Raw genomic sequence first — 19,492 nt, 5'->3', positions numbered from 1 at the left:
CTAGTCTAATGTTCCCCCAGTCTTCAATAACCCTTTTACCACCTGCTCCAAGCACTATTTACCAAGCAGGGATACGTGTGCTATTCACTGTTCTACGGGAAATTACTTGTAATCCCTCGAGTCCGATTCAGGAATACTAGCTGGGATCAACGATTGCCGCCCCCAGTATCCCCACACCTACATCTGGGGATCTCATAATGAGGCTATAATGTCAAGAAGAATGGGAGTTGGGAACATCTGGCCTAGAGGCAAAGGAGAAGGTGCAAAATTGAGTACTCACTGCTTTTTCCAGGCGGCATGTGAGGTCCACCACAGACACATCGGGGACGGGTACACGGAACGCCATGCCAGTGAGCTTCCTAGAGACGTATAATAGCAGCAAGAATCAAGGCCTCAGTATTCACCTCCTGGATCACTCCACACACTGGATGATGGTATCAGCCAATACAACTGCAGAGCCCCCACACCTCAGCCATTCTGACTTTCTTTGATCACTTGTATTATGAAAGCTCTGACTGGAGCACTCACCCTTTCATTTCTGGAATGACCTTGCTTACAGCCGTGGCAGCTCCAGTGGAGGCTGGAATGATGTTCTGGTATGCGCCTCTACCATCACGCCATTGCTTACAAGAAGGCCCGTCCACGGTTTTTTGGGTGGCAGTCACAGCATGGACAGTGGTCTAGGACAGAAAATGTGCACATGGAACTCTATGTGGATCCTACTGAGAAGGAAAAGTTTCTTCTGAGCAGAGGCATGGATCATATTTGAATCCACGTCTTGTATTCAATCTCTCACATCCACTCAGCACTACACACGCTCACCCAAAAGCCCAACCGTAACAACTGAAAGCCTCTGTTCTTTATAGGGATTCGAATTAGGGTTTTCTTAACACATAACAAGCTTGGCAAGATTAAGTGGGCAGCAGGACAGCCCTCCACCTTATCTTCTTTTTTTCCACACACTACACCTACCATCAAGCCTTCAATGATACCGAAGTTATCGTTGATGACCTTGACCAGAGGAGCCAGGCAATTTGTGGTACAGGAAGCATTGCTGTGCAGAGAAAGACAAACCAATCAGCAAAAAAAGCAGGTCCTTAAAAGGCACAGTTATGAAGATAAAAGTAAACAACTGTATGCAGTCATGCTGCAAAGAGCAAACTGCACATATCCAAAACTACCTGACCACAGCTTGAGAATTGTCATATTTGTCCTGGTTTACTCCCATGACAAACATGGGGGCGTCAGCAGAGGGAGCGGTAATGATGATACGTTTTGCACCACCCTTAAGGTGAACCTAGAGAGACAGAAAATGATTTCTATACCACAAGGGTTCATTAAAACATTAATGATGATTAAATGCAATACTTTTCTTGCTAAACAGTGATATCTATTCACGGAGATTGATGATTTCGTACACAATAAGAGTTTGGTGTCCTTGAAAATGGGGTTGCCCTGCCAGGTGTACCATCTAACTACTGAGGCAGAATTCGGCGTGTGCCCACCTCAGAGGTAAATATTACACTATCTTGAGGCGCACACATTCAGTACGCGCCCCCCTTCGCCTGTTCTCATTTGCCGACAGCATTCCCGCACTCAACCAAAACCTCTACAGGAAGCTTTGAACATATTGTTTTAAGCAGGTGGTTGGGTTATTTGTGAATTCAGCGAAGCACATCATGGCAGGGAAGTAAAAGTTACTTACCTGCAATCCTTTTCCTCACACTGATATTCTCTCTGAATTTATGGAAAATAGAATAGTCCCAGTGTAGGAAGCCAGAATACACGTTTTAAATACCTATTTCCAATTTTCGAATTAATTTAAAAAAAGAAAGCATGTCAATAGCTGGCAACATTTTCTAACTCAAGTCAAGCTGCCAATCCAAAATGTAATCTATCAATTTGGTGCAAATGAATTTTAAGTCAAGCCTGAGTCAGCGCGCATGCGCTGCTCTGCGAGACTACTGTAGTGGAGTATGGAAGAGAAACCCCGCCCAGATTTTTCATTGGCTTGTGTCTTTGTCCTTCGTAATTGCTGGCTTCTGATTCAGTAATTGGCTTGTTAGTCCCTCCTTAGAACGGTCTTATCCTCATTTGTAACCTCCCATGGCTACTGGCCCCTTTACTTCCGTTGCGACACGGTATGTTTATTTTTGTTTGTAAGCACTATTTTATTAATGAGTTTCTGGTCCTGCAGGCACGCCGTGCAGCACACCATGCGCGCTTTCACTTTCAAAGCAGCCCGGGTCAATGATTGTTGTAATCGTGTTTGAAGAGTCTTGGCTACGTGCGTGCCTTTATCTTGTATACACAACAGAGTGCAATAATGGCAGGAAGGCGCAAAAACCTGCCCCTGGGCAAGGCCATCACAGGTAAACTGCCTCGGGAGAGGGGAGCAGGACACATTTGACTTCCCACCATACGCGTGCTTTCACTTTAGCCGTGGCAGAGTGCAACACATTTTTGCACGCCGTGGCGTGCTCTTTGAAGTTCTCTTTCGCCTCCAATTTGCATTAAGAGTCCCCCCCCCCTTAGTATTTCTTTTGCAGGCTGTGCGTGCTCCTTGAAGCTCTTTTTCTTCCTCCCCCCTGCTTCACATTAGGAGCCACCCCTCCCCCCCCATGCTTGCTTTCACTTTTACAAATGGAAGAGTGCGACAAAGGCAGGAAGGGACGGAAACATGCCTCCGGGCACGGCCATCGCAGCTAAAGTGCCTCGGGAAAGGGAGCAGGGCACGCTTTAGCCCAAATAACCATATCTGCCCAATCAGCCCTAGACTTTCAAAGAGAGTGCAGGGGTGTGATGTGTGTTCACACAGCATCACGCCGAGCTGCCCATTGTCTGCTTCTTTATTGTACAGTAACGGCAGCTGTTAATTCCCCTTACTCCTCACATCCTTTAAGTTCTGCCATATCCTGTACATGCCAAATTGTTTTTTTTTTCTTTAATTTTACAGGCGTGTGTGGTGGTTGTTAGTAATTTACACCTGTATCAACTAGTCATTCATCTTTTTTTCACGTCATAAGTGTTTTCTATTCGTTATATCACAATAAGCTACATTAATCTTATTTGAGTAGTCTATAGCTTTTTTATATCGCCACATTTTTGGGTTTTTACACCTGACCTTGCAGGTCATTGTGCAGCACCCGTCTTAATTACCGTGTGTGTTTCTACGAAGCAAACAAAATCTAAATAAACGGTCAATGTGAGTATTTTGAAATAGGTGCCTCCATGGCGCGATGGAACGCTTGAATTCTTTGTGCAGGGAGGCCCACAATCCTCTGGGTTTCTGTGATGAGGTGTGGTGCAGCGGCCAGGGCACCTAACTTTGAAGCACAGGGCTCATGGTTTGATCCCTGGCTCCGGCGGCAGATCAGCTCAGCACCATGTGACTCTGGGCAATAGCTCACTTAATTTCCACAACAGCCCCCAGCGCCTTGAGACCCGTAAGGGTGAGTAGTTCGCGCTTTACAAATACAGGATTTATTTATTTGTGGTAACCAAATTCACGGACCAGCATGTTATTCAAAAAGGTACTTCCCCTCTCTGAAAAGAATGCAGAGTTTGTACTGCTCCAGCGCTCTGTTTGGTTTTCCAAGTGTGTTCCATGTGTGCACTACACGGACAGGTATGGTTCTAATTTTGTTACAACAGCACAGGTGGCACGTGTCTTATTAAGCTGCAATAGGTGTCAAGAGACCACAAGTGCAGGGTCAATATATTTCTCTTCTTCCCAAACCGGAGTATTTAAACAGGTTTACATGACCCGCTGTGCAGTCATCTGTACAAGAAAGGATTCAGTTAAAGTGATCGCTGGTAATAATATTCTCCCATCTACAAGGGAGGGCCATCTTCGGTAGATAATTAACATTTTTATTGTTGTTGCGCTCTATGAGAGTGCATGTTCCAGCAAGCCGTCTCCCCTCCTCCCCCGTCCATACTTGGTCCTGCCTCCCACACCACTCCCACGTCGAGGCTGCTTCCACCAGGACGCTGCCCCCATCAGAGCACTTCAAATGCATTTTCCAAAGGTGTAAAATAAATATTTCATTGAAACCACCTTAGAGGGGTGGGACAAGAGACACAAGTGTGTGCGTGTATATTTGCATAGGTATGTAGGAGTGCTTGTATATATGTGCATACGTGTGTGGTGTGTAAATTCTCCATGGTAATGCTGTATATGTATGTGCATGCTTGTTTATGAGTATGTCTATGTGCACATGTGTGTCTGTTTGTATGGGCTTGTGCCTGCATGCGTATTTGTGTGTGTATGTATGCTTGTGTGGTTGCATCTATCTGTGTATGCGGCTGCAAGTACCTGTGTTTCCAAATGTGTGCATGTCTGTGTGTGTGTCTGTGTATGCATTTTTCTTTGTATCTGTGCTGGTTCTTTTATTGCACATAAAAGGCCCAAGGGGTATTTACAACACGGCCGCCGTGCTTTATGTTGAAGCAGGGCACCCACTTTTATATTTACAAAGACAATAGCTGAAAGTCTCATAAATGTGAGACCGATTGCATTGCAAATGCTTGTTATGGAGTGTGACTGGTACCCACAGGGTGTTCAGGTGCTAATGAATTAAACAATGGAACTTCAGGACAAGTGGTTACCACAGCTGATTTAGCCTAAAGAAATGTTTGATTAGGCAAAAAGAGATTACTTCAAAGATCCAGGAAGAGTGTTCCAGAGCTCCTCTCCCTAAATGGAGCATGATGGGGGTGTCTCCAGTAGCCAAACATAGTGCAGGCCTGAGGCTGGGGCTCCGGCTGGGAGCTTGCATGCCTCTCCATTTATCAGTTCTGGGGCCAGCTCACCATTGAAATCAGGGCCCGCATGAGCCTGTGACTCTGTCCAGGGACCGCACGAGCCCAGATCTGTCCGGGCTAAGCAGAGCGGAGAGAGGTTGCGCAGCTGCGGCGAGGAGGCCTACGAGCGGCCCTGCCCACTAAACGCGAACTGACCTCTGGGACCGGATACTGCCGACTACAGGGAGACAGCAGCATTAGCGCCGGTGATGGTTCTTCCCCTGACCCTCCCCTTCACCCCAGCGACTTAAAGGAAAAGAAAATTAGCCTGGTCGTGGGATTGCTGCTGGCACGTGGCTGCGCAAGATGTGCTTCGGCTGACCTCGGGCATCTGCAGAGGGACCCACAGCCAGGGATTTAAGTGGGCCGGGCTCTTCCGGTGCTCAGCGACGGCTGGGCATCCTGGGGCCCTGGCCACTCGATGAGCCCTGTCCAGGGGTGGGGGGGGGGGGGGAGGCCTCTTCTTCCCCCAGGATCATCTGAAGGAGGTATACTGTGAATGTCATGATGTGCGAGGCCTCAGCTCCTTTGGGGATACCACTAATGTGAAGGTTTTTTCCCCTGCTCCTGTTTTCCAAATACTCCAGCATTAGTTGAAGGTCAATTTGTTGTTCCTCTAGGGTTCTAGGGTGGCCATTCTGCACCATAGGTTCGCCTGATCCTCCGAGCAGGCATCCACCGTGCATTCCAGATCGTCAGCCACCCCCCCCCCCCCCCCCCTTCTGTGATTTCAGGTTTATCATGTAGGCAGGCTTTCAATTCTGTCTTGAGAGAGCCAGTTTCAGACCTTATTTCTTGGAGGACGTTGTTCATATAAGCCTGTGTGAGGGGGCGACAATGGGGTCACTGGACGTGAAGGCCGGAGGAGAGTCGGTGGTGGCCCTGATCGTCACGTGGGAGGGCAGACACCGGGTGATCCGTTCTCTACGGAACCCAAATCCAAAAAGCTTTTGCAGAACCCATCCAACTCTCATGAGGCCTGTCCATCACCCCCTCGCACATCACCCCAAGCAGGTGATACGTCCAGAATGATCTACAGTGCAACCTACCAAACCCAGAAGGCATAGCAAGGAAAAGCCTTCCCTTATTCACCATCTCCGCACCATGGACGGTGCATCCTCTCTGGCCCGCTCCACTTCGGCTTCTATCTGACCTGGGAGTTACTTTGTCCTGAAACACGCCTTGGGCTGGCTACCTGGTGGTTAAATTTTTTGGATACTGATACAGCTGGGTTATGGACTCTTTCTATATCACAATATGCTGATGGGGTTTGCTCCCAGGGACTAACGGCTTTGCACCCTGGAGCTCTACTTCCCCTATGACCTGGCATCTAGAGCCCGTGCCCGCACTGCCTCAGGGCCTTCTGCACCAAAGAGCTTGGAATCCTGGCAGAATGGATCCCCACCATGACGACCGCTACCTACGGAGGCTAGAGACTGGCAGACTTACCTGTAGCCTCCGTGCCCCCCTCACTCTATTCGTCACCTTGGAGAGTGACTTCTCCAGAACGGCTTGAGCTAAGACAAGTGGGTCATTCCAGGACTTGAATAGAGCCCTTTGGCCCAGTCGGCCTCTTGTTAGTTATGTTGTTCTACCCCCCTTATCCTTTTCCCTTTCTTGAATGGTCCAGGGCTAGTGGTATATGTTCTTTGGAGCATCTCTTTTGCCTGCTTTGCCATGTGGGGTAGTTCCCTCCTTTTTGTGCTCTGGGGTTGCTCTTTGGTCTCACATTTCACCCCGAGGACTGGGTTTTGCCTCTTTGTCTACTATACACCTCCACCGGGGCCCACAATAATGGCCCTATATGTGCTCGGGGCAGCTGCTTTCCTCCTCCCACTCCTTTACACTAGCTGATTCCCTTGCCCCGGGCCATGGTTGACAGATTTCACATCAAATTCCTCTCCCTAAACGTTTGGGGCCTCAACGCTCCAAACAAGAAACACAAAATTTGGCTTTATCTTCTTATACAAGACCCTGATGTCATTTTCCTTCATGAGCCCATCTTTTGCAGTTCGACATGCATCGAATGTCTCATTCAGAGTATTCAACCTGATTTGCCGTCTCTATCACTAAAACAGCTGGGGTTACAATTTTGTGCAAAGCGGGCTTCTGCTCCAAGGTGTTATGGGTGGTCCGGGATAGGGAAGGTCTCTTCTTAAAACTCAAGGTTCAGCGCAGCGCTCTGTCTCTTACCCTCCTCAACATCTATGCACCTAATCATTGACACATGGGATCCTGAGTTGGACCACAGTGCTGCTTCTTTCCAGGGCACGGAGGCGATGTCCACTGCTTTAAAAAGGGACTCCACGGACATGGGTCTCACTGATGCCTGCCACTATAGGTTTCCTGACTCATAAGGTTATTCCTTCTACCCCAATGTTCATCACTCCTATTTTTGCACTGATTATTTTTTCAACTCGCATTCACTGCTGCCGGACCTGGAGTCCGCATTCCCGAAATTTCCCTCTCTGACCACGCCCATGTGGAAATGACACCACGGTGCCGGGGACCATCTTCACAGTTCTGCTTTCATTGGCGACTTCCCCCTCATCTATTGCGTGACCCTGTTATTGTAGCTAGGATCCGGAGAGAGATCTCAGCTTATTTTGAGTGAAACACCCTTTCCGAGACCCCGTCCTTTACTCTACGGGATTCCTTTAAGGTGACAATCGGGGGAGTCATTACGTCTATTACTATTGCCCGTACATGAGAAGCTAGACTAGTAGAGTCTGGCCAGACAAGGGACAACAAAGCTTTAGAGAGACTGGATCATTAGGCCCCTTCTAGGTGCCACAAATGGCAGCCGGCCTTGCGCCAGGGCCAGCTGAGGGCATACTGAACAAACAAGGCAGAAAGATCCTTGAATGCCTTAAAGCAGAGATTCTATGAGAGGGATGATAAGGTGGGCGCCGTTCTTGCTTGCTGGCTTCGCCAACAGACGGCACGGCCCACATATCCAAAGTGAAACTTGCAGATGGTACGTGGGCAGTCATTGAGCAAGATAAGCAATGGGCGTTTCACTCTTTTTACACTGCCCTCTATGAAGGTGAAAGCTCCTCCCGGGATGACATTAACTCCTTCCTGGACTCTTGTCCGTGGACACGCCTTGATTGTCTACATACGCAGCCCTTAGAGGCCCTGACCACCCTGGCGGAGCTACAGCGGGCCCTCCACGATCACTCGATGGGTAAAACGCCAGGACCAGATGGCCTTCCGGTTTCGTTTTATTGTATGTTTCTGCCCCAGTTTCAGGACTAGGGCATTTCAACTCGTTTTATGAAGTCACAGGCCTTACCCCTATTATGTCTGCGGCTGAAATAGTACTCATCCAGAAGCTGGCAAGGACCTAACTTCATGCCCACCTTATTGCCCCAATGCCTTGCAAAAAACGGACACCAAGATCTACGCCAAGATCTTGGCAACCGTCTAGACCTTTATCTCTCCGGCCTGATTGACACAGACCAGGTTAGCTTTGTCCGTCACCGCCAGGGCGCAAACAATATTCACTGTATAGCCCACTCGGTCGAAAAGGTTCATCATAGGGACATTCCAGCTTGCCTCCCTTCCCTAGATGCAGAAAAGGCCTCTGACATCGTTAGTTGGGCCTTTTTACATGCAAATCTGCAGAAAATTAGTCTAGTCAGGAATATAGAATATAGCCGGTGCTCTAGATCACCCTTTAAATTGGGGGCGACCTCAATTGCGTCATGAACACTAACCTCGACAAGTCGCAAAAAGAGGGTGGGAGGTATGCCAACCTTGTCGGCATCAAGTAGAACTATCCTCTACGAATTGGGTCTGACCGATGCCTGGAGATACAGGCACCCACTACTGACTATTCCCATTATGCAGCAGCCCATGACACCTATGCCAGGATTGATTATTGTTGTTAGACCAGCGGCTACTGCCCTAAGTAGATTACGTTTTGCAGGAATCAAAGACGCTTTCGGATCTTGGGCCAATCCATATGTTGTTGTCCTGGCTCTTCCCCAACCAGACATGTAAGCGGGGTGCCTGGAGACTGAATGACTGTCTCCCGAGAAACCGGGTACTACGGCATGAGACAATGACCTCCATATGAAGATACCCCAATGCAAGCATACAAGGAAGAAGAACCCCCAAATGGTATGGAACGCAGGGGTGAGAGGGGTGTTCATCAAAGAAGCCATGAATTCTACAGTACTCTGTATAAGGCTGACCACTCTGACACAGAGGCCCAGCACGCCTACATACAGTTTCTCTCCGTACCGAGCCTCTCCAGTGATGACAGAGGCCCAACTCAAAATCAGAGGTTTTGACAACTATAAAACATCTGAAACTAGGATAGGCCCGGGCCCAAAGGCTTTACAGCTGTGTTTTATAAACACTGTGCCCCACTGATAGCACTCCTACTAACTTAGGTCTACAACCAAATGTCCTGGTCCTGCGGAATGACCCCAATGATGGCAGAGGCCACAAAAGAACTGATAGCCAAACCAGATGAAGATCTGAGCTGGTGTGAATCCTACCAGTCCATCTCACTCTTAAGCATAGACACCAAAATTATGGCAAACATCCTGGCAATCTGTCTGGAGACCCACCTTCCCCATCTGAGCCACACAGATCTGATGGGCTTTGTACTGTCCAGATCTACCATTGACAGCACCCAACATGACGTTAATGTCATAGATCTGGCATGAAAACGTTAGAGAGAAGGGGTTCTGCTTTCTCTCAATACGGAGAAAGAATTTGATTGGGTAGACTGGTCTATGCTGAGGGCTATCGTAGACAAGACAGGCTTAAGTGCACGCTTTCAGAATTAGATCGAGCATTTTATGACTCCCCCTGGGCCAGAGTTAGCATCAGTGGTACCAAACTGCAGAAGATTTGGATCCAAACGGGTACAAGAGGGCTGTCCACCTATCCCCTTCTCTTCGCCCTGTATCCAGAGCCACTTCTTCAGAGGATTCAAGAGCATGAGGGGATCCTGGGAGTGCCTTTTTACCAGCACACCTTCAAGGCAGTGGCCTTCGGGGACAATATCTTGCTTTCTCCGACAGATCTGGCTTAATTTTTACAGAATCTCTTGCCACTACTGCAGAAAACAAGCCACTGGCAGGTCTTAAGGTTAACCTGGTGAAATCACTGGGTATGGTGGTTTAGTGGGCAGAGTGCTCCTCCACAAGCTTCAGTCAGAGACCCCCTTTTAATGGATGCCTAATTTTCTTCCATACCTAGGGATGAGTCTGACCCTAGATCTCTACACCAGCACAAGAACTAATTTCAAACAAACAGTGCGATCACTTAAGGCACTCACCTCATCCTAGTGCGTTCATGCTCTTTCTTGGGTGGGGAGACTATCCTCTTTTAAAATGGCGACCAAGATATTCTACATTTTCCAAACTCCCCCACTACCCCTGCAGTAGGTAGAAACAGCACACTTGACCGACATTTGCAGATCCTTTATTTGAGCAAGAAAGCGACCTCAACTTCACTACATGACCAGCACACTGCACCCAACACACAGGGGGCTGGGAATCCTTAATCTCCACTTCTATTACCTTGCATCCCAGGTGCGACATGTGGTGGAGTGGCTACAGGGCAAGAAGGATAAACCATGGTGCTTTATAAACAAGAACACGACTGCCCGGCCACTGACAGAGATTGTATGGATCCCTAAGAGACAGAGGTGCCACAATCTATTTACCTCCCCAATCACAAGGGTCACTCTAGAGGTCTTAAGACTACCTCACTCTCTCCTTAAGGCTACTAAAACAACCCCTTCCTTACAAGAAGGGCTCGGAGAAAGATCTGAGGGTAGCACTGAGCGACAAGCACCAGGGGTCCATTCACACACGCACAACAAACTTTGCCAAACATGCACAGGGCTGAGAGGTACTCAATAGAATATTATATAGACGGCACTACACACCGGCGCAACTCCATATCATGGACAACAGCAAATCTAAGGACTGTTGGAGAGGATGCGGAGAGACAGAAACCATCGTCCACATCATGTGGTCTTGCCCACGCCTGGGGGATCCCGGGAGGAAGTTCTAGCAAATATAGTAGACATAGAAGGGCAAATTGCGATTTTATTGCGACTCACAAAATGTAATGTACAACAGTGTTTGAGAAACTGTTTGCGATACCCAAACGGGTTGCAAAGGACCTGCCTCATTAATATTCATGAGGCAGCTTGCAATTTGCAACCCACTGGGAATGGACGGCACTCACAGGGATGGTGGCCTTCTGGGATCAGCAGACCACCATGTTTGTGGCTACCTTTTTGATAACACATTTATTTTTAATGCAGACCGTTTTTCTTAAAGGAAAACGGGATGCATTTCAAAAAGAAAAATTCAACATTTCAGTTTAATTTTTTCAGAGCAGGCAGTGGTCCGCGGGACTACTGCCTGCTCTGAAAAAATTATTTGCGCCCACATTTGCAAAATGGAAGGGGTCCCTTGGGGACCCCTTCGCGACTCGTCTACCACCAACTTTCCATTGGCGGTAATATGAGAATGTTTTGCAACCGCATTTCAGTCGTAAAACATTTGTACATGGCACTGTTAGTCGCTATTAGGAAGGGACGCCCTTGGCACGCCCCATCCTAATAGTGAGTTGTATTTTGGGAGTAGTAATAGGTTACTGACTCGCAACGTAGGGTTTGTACATACTACAACCCTTTTTAGCGGTCATACATCTGGCCCGTGGCTGCTTATGGAACATGGAAAGATAGCGCATGACCTCCAGTATGCATAGAACAAATTCGCCAGAATGTGAGACCCCGTTCTGGAATACTTCAACCAAGATCACAGAGAACTGACATGCCCTAGACGTCTACAGGCCTTGGCCTGCTCACCTAGGTGGCAGGAAGTGTAAGCTTTTAATTTCTGGCAACCTTTTTATCCTTGCATTTGTATACCTTGGAAAGACCAATAAAAATGATTGAAACTAAATGGGAAAATGATCGACCGCCAGGAAATTTTTCTCTGTGACAGTTTAAGCAAGAAAGTGGATCTAAGGTGTCTAGCTGAGATGTAGTGAGTTAATTTTTCTCAAATGGTTATCTGGTAGAGACAGGATCTAGCAGCAGATTCCTTCTTCTCCCCAGGCTCCAGATTGGACACGGAAATGTTTTATACCCTTATCTCTGTGCACTGACAGAGGGCATTGAGCGACTCCGTAAGTCCATATAAGCCTTCCCTGACGTACTGATGTCAGTTTCTTCCATAACTAATTTCCCCATCTAAAAACGCGGAGCCACTCATAAAAACTGCCTTTGGAACAATGTGCCAAAAAAGAGACATCTTTGTATCAAAAATTTATGAAATCCTAATGAAAGGCATCACAATGCCAAGAAAGGGATTTTTTACGTAGAAAGAGAAACCAGTGCGCAGAAAGGGGAGGATCAGTAAAGCATTGTGGACTATATCCTGTCTCTACAAGATAAGTCGTAACCAAAGGTAAGTAAGGTATAGTTTCTTACTTGTAACTCCACTTCTCTTGTAAGGGGTATTTCCATGATAGTCATAAGCGTTGAATAGTCCCGCCCATCTACGGGGACCCCAGAGCTCTTTATCCAATATGGGTTCTTAAGTGCTGAAGTTCACTTCTTTCGGGAAGGCCTGAAAAGTCACTTAGGAAAGTCATAATGCAGCCTGAGAGTAGGCTACAGGGGTAAGAATTCTTCATCTTGGAATGGCAAAAGAAGAGATTGTAATTACATATGCTCTCAGTACATGATCTTTTTGTACTGGCACAGAAAAAAAGAACCTTCATATACCCTTTTGCAATGAGAAAACAAGAGATGAAGAAGTGCAAGGCAATGTAGCCCATAGGCTGTCATTATACGTGAATAAAAAGTAGGTTGTGCCTTTAAGAGCAGAGATACCACCAATAACCCATCAAGCTCAGCCCGAGGCAGTTACCTCAGTTCTTTTTGAAGGCAGTACTAAACTAATATTAGCAGAGCAGGAAAGTATCTGTCCACTCCACCGGGGAGGTGGGAGGGCTGCTTATGACTATCATGGAAATACCCCTACATGAGAACTGGAGTTACAGGTAAGAAACTATACCTTCTCTTGTAGGGGATTTCCATGTATAGTCATAAGCGTTGAATAGAATAGCAAGCTCATCCCCCTGAGGTGGTAAAGTAGACAGAAAACACCAGGTATGTACACCGCTAGATAAAGAGGTTTCTGAGAGATGCCCTAGCATCTGTATCCAGGCAGTTGTGTTTAGTGAACGTACGGACTGATCTCCAAGTAGCTGCCTTACAAATATCCGCTAAAGGAATATTCCTCATTATTGCTCACTTTGCCACTGGATTCAAGCTAGCCTGGCTGATGACGGCTGATTAGCCAGAAACTGGACCCAGGATGCTTCTTTCCGGTCCAGGGAAGACATGGCTTGGCAGTTCGGGCTGGACTGTTCCCATGAGGCACAGGGTCAGACTGATTTGCATACGGCCGTGTCTGAACTAGGGTGGTGGAGTGAGCTAAAGAATGATGATGGATTAAACCCAGATCAGTTGACTGGGGGTTAGTGCTTGCAATGTTCAAACCTCTGTCCATCATCAGCTTTGGTTTTTCAATTTTCCTCATTAAGGCTGCAGCAGCTGCCTTGCCTCTGGGAGAGTGAGCTCTGGGTCTACCAGAAAGAGATTTGTTGTCTACCTGATAACAGTATAGAATGCAATTGACAATCCACCTAGAGATTGACTGTTTGGAAGTCGCAAAACCTGTGCGGACTGGGCCATAACTGATAAACAGCTGTTGTGAGCTATGAATGGACTTAGTCTTGTCCAAACAGAATTTTAACACCCTTTTAACATCCAGCCAGTGGAGATCCCTCTCTGCTGGAGATGAAGGGTTTGGAAAGAAAGTGGGTAAAGCAATAGTCTGGTTGACGTGGAAATCTGAGACCACTTTAGGGAGGAACTTAGGGTGGGTGCGCAGCACTACTTCGGAAGAGTGGAAGACTGCGTAAGGCTCATGGGTGCAAAGGGCCCGGATCTCAATAACCCTCCTAGCTGACGTAATGGCCACCAGGAAAGCAGTTTTCCATGTGAGATGCTGTAATGAAGCTTTGTGCATAGGTTCAAAGGGAGAAAGCATAAAGCGAGAAAGTACTACATTCAGCTCCCATGGAGATGGGCGTCTAATGGGAGGAAAAACCTTCTTTAACCCCTCTAGGAAATCTTTAATAACTTGATTCCTAAAGAAAAAGATTTGTGAAGGGCATTTACTGTCTGCTGTGAGAGCAGGCAGGTGGACTATGATTGAAGAGTATTGTAGGCCAGATTTGGCAATGTGTAATAAATATGGGAGAATGCCCTCCTCCTGGCAAGAGGTTGGGTTGATCTGTTTGGAGGAGCACCAAATGCAAAATCGCCTCCATTTAAATGCATAGGCTGATCGTGTAGATGATCGCTTCGCTACCTTTAGAATGTCCATACTGTCCTGAGGCAGGTTTAGATGACCATACCACACTATCTCAGGAGCCATGCTGCCCAACTCAAGGAGGAAAGACTGGGGGGTAGCAGTTGACCCATAAACTTCATGAGAGTTCTGGTTTGCAAGGCAGCCTGAGATGTGGACGGATAGACCGGCGAAGGAGGTCCGGGAACCACAGTTGTATCGGCCACTCTGGGGCGATGAGGATCATCTTGGCTGTCGTGGACGCCAGTCTGTGCAGGACTGCCGGTATCAGTGGTATTGGAGGAAAAGGGTAAAGAAATTTGTTGGACCAGTCGATTCATAGGGCATTCTCTAGTGACCTTGAATGGTAAAAGCTTGTGGCGAAGTCGCAGCATTTTCTGTTTTCCTCTATGGCGAACAGATCTGTAGAAGGTGTGCCCCACAAGTTGAAGATATCTTGTACAACTTCTTCCTTCAGCTCATGGTTTTCGTCGAGAACCCTGCTCAGCGTGTCTGCGAGGATATTCTGTGCCACTGGCAGGTGCGCAGCAACCAACGTTAGATTCCTGGTGAGGAGCCAGTGCCAGATCGATTGAGCTTATTGTGACAGGGCTCTGGACCGCGTTACCCCCTGCTTGTTCAGGTAGTACATTGTGATTGTATTGTCCGTCAGAAGAAGTAGGGTGTTGGTCGTGAATGAAGGATGAAAAGCCTTGAGTGCCAGGTGTCCTGCACAGAGTTCCAGAAGGTTGATATGATATGTCTGTTCTCTCGAGGACCATAGCCCTTGTATCTGTAGGAGGTCCATGTGGCTCCCCACCCAAGCAGTGAGGGTTCTGTGACAATGGTCTTAGTTGGTAGTTAGTGGTGAAAAGGCATTCCCCCAAGGAGATTTTTCTGGGAACACCACCACTGGAGAGATCCTACATCATGAGTGGAGAAAGTGATCTTGTCCTCCCAGTTCCCTGGGAACTAGTTCCACTGGTCTCCAAGCACTCCTGGAGAGGGCGAATGTGGAGGTGAGCATTGGAAATCAGAAATAAGCAGGAAGCCATCAACCCGAGGCGCAAGGAGAACATACGGACTGATGGATGGGTTATCCACTGAATGGATAACAGTTGTTTCTCCGAAGGAGACACCTTTCCTGTAAAGTGTTGATGGTATGTCAGGATCAATAGACTCTTTGGTTTCCAAATAGCACCGAACCAGAATGAAACCTAACTCCCAATGCCCCTCTCAATACATCCCTGTTAGGTGTAGTAAATCCTACGCAGGTAAGTACCGTGGGGGGAAAGGGTGTGGGGAGAGAGAGAAGAGACTGCCAAGTATTAGATTCCGCCAGCTCAACTGCGTCTTTCTTTCTTCTGGTAACAGCTACAAACAATACAATACTTATTAACTTAGAAAGTATAGGGACAAATCCTCTGAACCCAGAAATAATTGCGAGAAATTACGATGTGAGGAAACTCACACTTGCAAAATCACTTCGATAGCTTAGCCTTTAGTAAGTGGTCTTCTCACAAGCATGCGTAGAACTGAATGAGGAGAGAGAGCGCATGCGTGAGGAAATACACTAAGTTTAACCTTAGGAACACGGAAGCCCCGTACCGGCGAAACTTAACGTCGGATACGACAGAACTACCCTAACTGGCTAAACGCGACGGACACAAGGAGACAGGCTGTTGACACTGTAAATTTATCGGTGAAGTGCATTAGAACGTTGAAGCGTGCTTCACCAAACCCCAAGATTCTATGGCAGATTAGAATGTTGACTATTGTGTAAGCTGGTGGCCATATTGGAAATCCAGCACCGCCAGCAACTCAGCCAACTGAGATCCCTGAAGGGTCTTGGTCCCTGTTTGTGTAAATATAAGGCAGAAATGGTTTCTAGGGTAGCGTAATGAGGAGGAAACCTCCTGTGAACCCTGACAGTACCCCCTCTCAACGGGGTTTCCTCCATACCTGGTTTAAAAGGAAATTTCCTGTGAAAGGCTTTAATTAAGCGTGGAGCGTGAACATCAGTGCCTTTTCCCCATGATCTTTGATCAGGTGCATAACCTTTCCAGTCAACCAGGTAGTAACGGTCGCCGTTTATCTTTTTAGAGTCTAAGATTCTTTTGACCTCATATTCCAGAGCTCCATCTATAACCAAAGGAGCAGGAGGAGGCTTTTGTCTCAAAACTGGTTGAACCTTTTTGAGTAAGGAGATATAAAAGACTGGATGTATCTTAGTGTTTTCTGGGAGAGTTAAATGGTAAGTAACTGGATTGATAATTTTTTCAATCGGATAGCACCCCACGAAGAGTGGCTGAACCTTACGGACTCCCTTTAATTTCAGATTTGTGGTGCAGAGCCAGACCTGGTCTCCTATTTGAAGAGTAGGTTCTTTCTTTCTTTTAAGATCAGCATAGTGTTTATAGCGGTTTTTAGCTAATGTTAAACTCTGAGTTACTGCCTGATGAATCTTGATTATGTGTTGCACCATTTCTTGAGCTGCTGGAACTTCTACATTACCAAATTGTATGTGAGAATTAGGATGTCTGCCATAATTCATGAAAAAGAGGAGTAACCTGTGGACACATTTGGGGCATTATTATGAGCAAACTCAGCTGTCCACAGGTAATCTGGCCAGTCACCTTCTTCATCTAATAAATAGAGTCTGAGATACTGCTGAAGTTCTTGGTTTGTTCTCTCAGTTTAGCCATCAGTCTCTGGATGGAAACTGGTGGAGTATCGGTGGTCAATAAACAACCCCTTGGTGTAAGCCTTCCAGAACCATGACAAAAATTGAGACCCCCCCTATCAGCGATTAATACCTTAGGTACACCATGGAGCCGAATTACAGTCTGGTTAAAAAGGTGGGACAGTTGTTTTGCTGTGGGAATTCCTTTGAAAGGTATAAAGTGAGTCAATTTCCTGACAGTGTCAACACAAACTAAGATTGTATCGAAACCTTGGGACGATGTAAATCTACAATTAGATCAAAGGAGATGGTGTGCCAAGGATACGGAGGAGTGGCCAGTGGTTGTAAAAGCTCTTTTGGGGCCTGTCTGTCCGGTTGTCCACGAGCACAAATCTCGCATCCTAAAACGTATTGAACTATGTCTCGACTCACGTGAGGCCACCAGAACTTTCGTTTGAGTAAGTCTTCAGTTTTTTGTACCCCTTTACGGCCAGCCAGAGGATTGTCATGACACTCATACATTGCTCTGTTTTGAAGGTCTTCAGTGGGTAAAAACAATGTTTTGTCTTGGTAAGGTAACCCATCTCGAACCATTCGTTGAGGGTCTTCAGAGACCCAGTCTTTGATTTCCTTTTCATTCATGGAGCATCAAATTTGTTCTTCCAAAGGTACTTGTGAAATGCTTCCTATGATTTTGTCTTCCAGTACGATCAGTTAATTGTCAATATTCTTCTTCTGGTTATCGGTATTCAACCTGGATAACGCGTCTGGTTTACCATTCTTTGAGCCCGATCTGTAGGTTACAACAAAGTCATAATCTGCAAAGTAAACCGACCATCAAAGTTGACGAGGAGTAAGGGTTCGAGCTGATCTTAGGAACTTCAAATTACGGTGGTCGGTAAACACAGTCACTGTGTGATTTGCACCCATCAAATAGTGCCTCCAGTCCTTAAATGCATCCTTGATGGCTAGAAGTTCTTTTTCCGGTGATGGTGTAGTTACATTCTGCTGGATTCAACTTACGAGAGTGGTAAGCTACCAGATGCAATTGCCCAGTTTGCTTATGCCTCTGAGAAAGTATTCCCCTGATGGCAAACTCTGAAGCATCTGTCTCAAGGTAAAAAGAATCAGAAGGATCTGCATGAAGTAAGACAGGTGCAGTGGTGAAACTCTTTTTAAGCAAATGAAAAGCTTCCTCCGCTTCTTCAGACCATTTGAAGGTTACTCCCTTCTTCAATAATTGTGTCAACGTAGAATTTTCTGGGAGGAATCCTGTATAAATCTTCTATAGAAGTTTGCGAACCCGATGAAACTCTGAACCTCCTTGATGGTTGAAGGGGACTTCCATTCGGTTACTGCTTTCACCTTCTGTTCATCCATTGTAATGCCGGAGGGTGACAATACAAACCCCAAAAATTCAACAGTGTTTGTGTTGAATATACACTTCTCTAGCTTAGCATATAGAGAATTTTCCCTTAAGCGCTGGAGGACAGCTTGTACTTGCACGTGATGCTCTTCTTCTGTGTTGGAGTAGATTAATATATCGTCTATGTACACAATTGCGCATGTGTCAATAAAATCACCTAATACATTGTTGATGAAGTATTGAAACGCTGCTGGAGCGTTGCACAAGCCGTACGGCATCACAAGGTATTCGTAGAGTTCGTACTTGGTCCTAAAGGCCATCTTCCACTCATCACCTTCCCGAAGTCTGACGAAGTAGTAAGCTCCATGCAGATCTAACATGGTGTAAATCTTTGCTTCTTTTACCTGGTCTAGAAGTACAGAAATGAGAGGTAAGGGGTATTGATTTTTTGTAGTTATCCTGTTTATTACTCTATAGTCAATATAAGTCTTAAGATCTTTTCCCTTCTTGGGCACGAAAAAGAGAAGAGAAGAGACCGGGGACTGCGATGGTCTGATAAATCCATTCTCCAGGTGTTTCTTTATGTATTCTTTTAAATGCAGATTTTCCTTTTCAGTCAAAGCGTAGATGCGACTGCAATGCAAATTCGCCCCAGGTTCCAGATCAATCTTGCAGTCGTAGGATCTGTGATGTGGTCACTTCTCAGCCATGACTTAGTCAAATACACCAGCAAAATCTCGATATTCTTCTGAAATTTCAGTTATCTGAATGACACACACAGACGCTCCATTCTCGCAAAGCTGTGCGGCAATGCTGGATTCTGTTCGGTCATTTCTTTCCTTAAAGCAATGTCTCCTGCAATATTCAGAATTTAACTGGACCGTTCGAGCCTCCCAATCGATAGACGGGTTGTGCTTAGCCAAGGAAGCTCCAAAATGAGTTGGAACTGTGGGGCATCAATCAAATTGAACTGTAATATTTCACTATGGCCTTCGTTGGATATCATTTTTACGTTTTCTTTGTGACTGGTGATTGGTCCTGATGTTAAGTTGGTTCCATCGACTACTCTCACAACTTCACTTCTTTCTTTCTTGATGGCTTGTATACCTATCTGTGCAGCGAATTTTAGGTCGCAGTAATTATCGGTTGCACCAGAATCAACCATAACTGTGATATTCTTCAAAATCACGTTTAGAAATGTAAACGTCATGGCGATAATTAGGTGAGGAGACG

General features: G+C 46.5%; 1 protein-coding gene across 5 annotated transcripts in view; it reads right to left on the bottom strand.

The window, feature by feature from the left end:
* LOC146813428 (glyceraldehyde-3-phosphate dehydrogenase-like) overlaps positions 1–19,492 on the bottom strand; it is a 516,507-nt gene that overhangs the window by 305,315 nt on the left and 191,700 nt on the right. For all 5 annotated transcript variants that reach the window (XM_085620195.1, XM_085620194.1, XM_085620193.1 and 2 more), the window contains 4 exons: positions 1,182–1,297; positions 973–1,054; positions 529–680; positions 281–359 (listed from right to left, as the gene is read on the bottom strand). In XM_085620195.1, the coding sequence (XP_085476321.1) occupies positions 281–359; positions 529–680; positions 973–1,054; positions 1,182–1,297 (429 nt within the window). The remainder of the gene's footprint in view (positions 1–280; positions 360–528; positions 681–972; positions 1,055–1,181; positions 1,298–19,492) is intronic.

This window comes from Triturus cristatus, chromosome 7 (assembly GCF_964204655.1).
Source record: "Triturus cristatus chromosome 7, aTriCri1.1, whole genome shotgun sequence".
Taxonomy (NCBI): Eukaryota; Metazoa; Chordata; class Amphibia; order Caudata; family Salamandridae; genus Triturus; species Triturus cristatus.
The sequence above is the reverse complement of the archived record's forward strand: the minus strand, read 5'-3'. Positions and strand labels throughout refer to the sequence as shown.